At 42.5% G+C, this 6000-nt stretch overlaps 1 protein-coding gene across 1 annotated transcript in view; it reads right to left on the bottom strand.

The window, feature by feature from the left end:
* Positions 1-6000, bottom strand: part of LOC106586540 (ephrin type-A receptor 6) — a 256053-nt gene that overhangs the window by 92641 nt on the left and 157412 nt on the right. The window contains exon 6 of the mRNA XM_045707380.1: positions 2453-2608. Within this exon, the coding sequence (XP_045563336.1) occupies positions 2453-2608 (156 nt within the window). The remainder of the gene's footprint in view (positions 1-2452; positions 2609-6000) is intronic.

Genomic DNA, 6000 nt, shown 5'->3' on the forward strand with positions numbered 1-6000 from the left:
AAGATCACGTTACGAGGATGGGAGGGGGACCTGGAGGAGAGAGAGAGAGAGAGAGGAGAGAGAGAGAGAGAGGAGAGAGGTGTCATTCAGGTTGAAGATCACGTTGCGAGGAGGGGAGGGGGGACCTGGAGGAGAGAGAGAGAGAAAGAGGAGAGAGAGAGAGAGGAGAGAGGTGTCATTCAGGTTGAAGACCATGTTACGAGGAGGGGAGGGGGACCTGGAGGAGAGAGAGAGAGAGAGGAGAGAGAGAGAGAGGAGAGAGGTGTCATTCAGGTTGAAGACCATGTTACGAGGAGGGGAGGGGGGACCTGGAGGAGAGAGAGAGAGAGAGAGAGAGAGAGAGAGGAGAGAGGTGTCATTCAGGTTGAAGACCACGTTACGAGGAGGGGAGGGGGGACCTGGAGGAGAGAGAGAGAGAGAGAGAGAGAGAGAGAGGAGAGAGGTGTCATTCAGGTTGAAAATCACGTTACGAGGAGGGGAGGGGGGACCTGGAGGAGAGAGAGAGAGAGAGAGAGAGAGAGAGAGGAGAGAGGTGTCATTCAGGTTAAAGACCATGTTACGAGGAGGGGAGGGGGACCTGGAGGAGAGAGAGAGAGAGAGAGAGAGAGAGAGAGGAGAGAGAGAGAGAGAGAGAGGTGTCATTCAGGTTGAAGACCACATTACGAGGAGGGGAGGGGGACCTGGAGGAGAGAGAGAGAGAGAGAGAGAGAGAGAGGAGAGAGGTGTCATTCAGGTTGAAGACCATGTTACGAGGAGGGGAGGGGGACCTGGAGGAGAGAGAGAGAGAGAGAGCAGAGAGGTGTCATTCAGGTTGAAGACCACATAACAAAAAGGGGAGGGGGACCTGGAGGAGAGAGAGGAGAGAGAGAGAGAGAGAGTGAGCAGAGAGGTGTCATTCAGGTTGAAGATCACATTACGACGATGGGAGCGGGGATCCTGGAGGAGAGAGAGAGAGGAGAGAGAGAGAGAGAGAGGAGAGAGAGAGTGAGCAGAGAGGTGTCATTCAGGTTGAAGACCACATTACGACGATGGGAGCGGGGATCCTGGAGGAGAGAGAGAGAGGAGAGAGAGAGTGAGCAGAGAGGTGTCATTCAGGTTGAAGACCACATTACGACGATGGGAGCGGGGATCCTGGAGGAGAGAGAGAGAGGAGAGAGAGAGTGAGCAGAGAGGTGTCATTCAGGTTGAAGACCACATGCAGAGAGGTGTCATTCAGGTTGAAGACCACATTACGACGATGGGAGCGGGGATCCTGGAGGAGAGAGAGAGAGATAGAAAGGCTTCGTGTTGATTGATCATGTTTCTGTCCTAAACTCTCTTTAGCTGGTAGTGGTAGGAGTATAAATCTGAGTATAATACACATTGAAACAGAACAGTTCTTATGGTACAAGGTAAATGTTATTAGTTTTAATAAAGGCTAAAAACCAAAACCTTACTAATATAATATCATGTCTACTTTGATACCACTGTACATCTACTATCTAGTACAGAGTTCTTCTCATCAAGTTATTCTGGGAGAGCATCCAGGGATTGTGAGACGGTGCATGCAGGCATTAAGTAGATGTGTGCAGGCATTGTGTGTGTGTGTGTGTGTGTGTGCAGGTAATGTGTGTGTGAGTGTGCAGATATTGTGTTGTACAGAGCAGTGCCAGCTGTCAGAGGGGCAGTGTTAAAAGGCCTGAGGGATTTAAACTCTCCAGTCCTGCCAAGCTCACTGTCTGTCTGGACAATAGGCTGGAGCCCTCTCCTGCCCTCCATCCCGCTCTCCTGCCCTTCCCCACTCCCATTCCCTCATTCCTGCCCTCCTACTCCCCTCCATCCTTCTCATCTGCTCTCCACCTTCCATCCATCCCTCTCTCATGTCCCCCCCGCCTCCCCCCTCCTGCTCCCCTCTCCTTAACTCATTCCCCCTCCTTCTTTCCCCCTTCACTGTCCTCCCCTCCAGCCAACCCTTCTCCATGAATAAACCTGTCTCTCAAGCTCTCTCTCTCTCTTTCACGCTCTCTCTCTCTCTCATCTGTCCTGCTTAGTGTTTCTCTCTCAGGACAGATGAAGGGAGCACCTCCTTTTCCACCTCCTCCTCCTCTGTCAGCATCTGTCCGTTGGCTTCCTGTCCTCTATCTGTGCTATCTCCCTCTATTTTCTCTGTCTAAGAGGGAAGCTGTGTCCCAGTGCCCATCAATCAGCTCCCATTCTCCACTCAACAGATCCCTATCAGCTCTCTACTCTCTCTCTTCCTCTCTCTACTGTACCAGTCTCTTTCTCTCTCTCTCCCTCTCACTCTAACTCTCTTTACCCCCCCATCTCTTTCTCTCTCTGTCTTTGTTCCTGAGTATATACCACTACAGACCTGTACTGTACTCTATCTGAGAGTATTTAGGGCTGCTTAGACAATAACGAGATTGCCTGATCGATTGATTGATTGACTGATTGTTTGATTGATGAAACTCACGTGTGCATGCCATAGTGGGTGGGTCTCTCGCAGCTCTGTAGAAAGCCTTCTCACAGTGGCAGACAGCAGCCCCCTCTCCATAGCTGAAACTGTGAGGGGGACACTTGGAACACTTGATGTTCCCCGCAAACGCCTTGTAGAAGCCTGGACGACACGCTGCAGAGAGAGAGAGACAGAGAGATATATGGCTATCAGTGGCAGGATAACAGTCACAGAGATATGGTTATATATGGCAGGACAACAGACACATAGATATGGTTATATATGGTAGGACAATAGACACAGAGATATGGTTATATATGGCAGGATAACAGACACATAGATATGGTTATATATGGCAGGACAACAGACACAGAGATATGGTTATATATGGCAGGATAACAGACACATAGATATGGTTATATATGGCAGGATAACAGACACATAGATATGGTTATATATGGCAGGATAACAGACACATAGATATGGTTATATATGGCAGGATAACAGACACATAGATATGGTTATATATGGCAGGACAATAGCCACATAGATATGGTTATATATGGCAGGATAACAGTCACATAGATATGGTTATATATGGCAGGATAACAGACACAGAGATATGGTTATATATGGCAGGATAACAGACACATAGATATGGTTATATATGGCAGGATAACAGACACATAGATATGGTTATATATGGCAGGATAACAGACACATAGATATGGTTATATATGGCAGGATAACAGACACATAGATATGGTTATATATGGCAGGATAACAGACACAGAGATATGGTTATATATGGCAGGATAACAGACACAGAGATATGGTTATATATGGCAGGATAACAGACACAGAGATATGGTTATATATGGCAGGATAACAGACACATAGATATGGTTATATATGGCAGGATAACAGACACATAGATATGGTTATATATGGCAGGATAACAGACACATAGATATGGTTATATATGGCAGGATAACAGACACATAGATATGGTTATATATGGCAGGATAACAGACACATAGATATGGTTATATATGGAAGGATAACAGACACAGAGATATGGTTATATATGGAAGGATAACAGACACAGAGATATGGTTATATATGGCAGGACAATAGCCACATAGATATGGTTATATATGGCAGGATAACAGTCACATAGATATGGTTATATATGGCAGGATAACAGACACAGAGATATGGTTATATATGGCAGGATAACAGACACATAGATATGGTTATATATGGCAGGATAACAGACACATAGATATGGTTATATATGGCAGGATAACAGACACATAGATATGGTTATATATGGCAGGATAACAGACACATAGATATGGTTATATATGGCAGGATAACAGACACAGAGATATGGTTATATATGGCAGGATAACAGACACATAGATATGGTTATATATGGCAGGATAACAGACACATAGATATGGTTATATATGGCAGGATAACAGACACATAGATATGGTTATATATGGAAGGATAACAGACACAGAGATATGGTTATATATGGCAGGATAACAGACACAGAGATATGGTTATATATGGCAGGATAACAGACACAGAGATATGGTTATATATGGAAGGATAACAGACACAGAGATATGGTTATATATGGCAGGATAACAGACACAGAGATATGGTTATATATGGCAGGATAACAGACACATAGATATGGTTATATATGGCAGGATAACAGACACATAGATATGGTTATATATGGCAGGATAACAGACACAGAGATATGGTTATATATGGCAGGATAACAGACACATAGATATGGTTATATATGGCAGGATAACAGACACATAGATATGGTTATATATGGCAGGATAACAGACACATAGATATGGTTATATATGGCAGGATAACAGACACATAGATATGGTTATATATGGCAGGACAATAGCCACATAGATATGGTTATATATGGCAGGATAACAGTCACATAGATATGGTTATATATGGCAGGATAACAGACACAGAGATATGGTTATATATGGCAGGATAACAGACACAGAGATATGGTTATATATGGCAGGACAATAGCCACATAGATATGGTTATATATGGCAGGATAACAGACACATAGATATGGTTATATATGGCAGGATAACAGACACAGAGATATGGTTATATATGGCAGGATAACAGACACATAGATATGGTTATATATGGCAGGATAACAGACACAGAGATATGGTTATATATGGCAGGACAATAGCCACATAGATATGGTTATATATGGCAGGATAACAGACACATAGATATGGTTATATATGGCAGGATAACAGACACAGAGATATGGTTATATATGGCAGGATAACAGACACATAGATATGGTTATATATGGCAGGATAACAGACACAGAGATATGGTTATATATGGCAGGATAACAGACACAGAGATATGGTTATATATGGCAGGATAACAGACACATAGATATGGTTATATATGGCAGGATAACAGACACAGAGATATGGTTATATATGGCAGGATAACAGACACAGAGATATGGTTATATATGGCAGGATAACAGACACATAGATATGGTTATATATGGCAGGACAATAGCCACATAGATATGGTTATATATGGCAGGACAATAGCCACATAGATATGGTTATATATGGCAGGATAACAGACACAGAGATATGGTTATATATGGCAGGATAACAGACACAGAGATATGGTTATATATGGCAGGATAACAGACACAGAGATATGGTTATATATGGCAGGATAACAGACACATAGATATGGTTATATATGGCAGGATAACAGACACAGAGATATGGTTATATATGGCAGGACAACAGACACAGAGATATGGTTATATATGGCAGGATAACAGAGAAAGTGGTATATATATGGCAGGATAACAGACACAGAGATATGGTTATATATGGCAGGATAACAGACACATAGATATGGTTATATATGGCAGGATAACAGACACAGAGATATGGTTATATATGGCAGGACAATAGCCACATAGATATGGTTATATATGGAAGGATAACAGACACATAGATATGGTTATATATGGCAGGATAACAGACACATAGATATGGTTATATATGGCAGGATAACAGACACAGAGATATGGTTATATATGGCAGGATAACAGACACAGAGATATGGTTATATATGGCAGGATAACAGACACAGAGATATGGTTATATATGGCAGGATAACAGACACATAGATATGGTTATATATGGCAGGATAACAGACACAGAGATATGGTTATATATGGCAGGACAATAGACACAGAGATATGGTTATATATGGCAGGATAACAGACACATAGATATGGTTATATATGGCAGGATAACAGACACAGAGATATGGTTATATATGGCAGGATAACAGAGAAAGTGGTATATATATGGCAGGATAACAGACACAGAGATATGGTTATATATGGCAGGATAACAGACACATAGATATGGTTATATATGGCAGGATAACAGACACATAGATATGGTTATATATGGAAGGATAACAGACACAGAGATATGGTTATATAT

Source organism: Salmo salar, chromosome ssa25 (assembly GCF_905237065.1).
Source record: "Salmo salar chromosome ssa25, Ssal_v3.1, whole genome shotgun sequence".
Classification (NCBI taxonomy): Eukaryota; Metazoa; Chordata; class Actinopteri; order Salmoniformes; family Salmonidae; genus Salmo; species Salmo salar.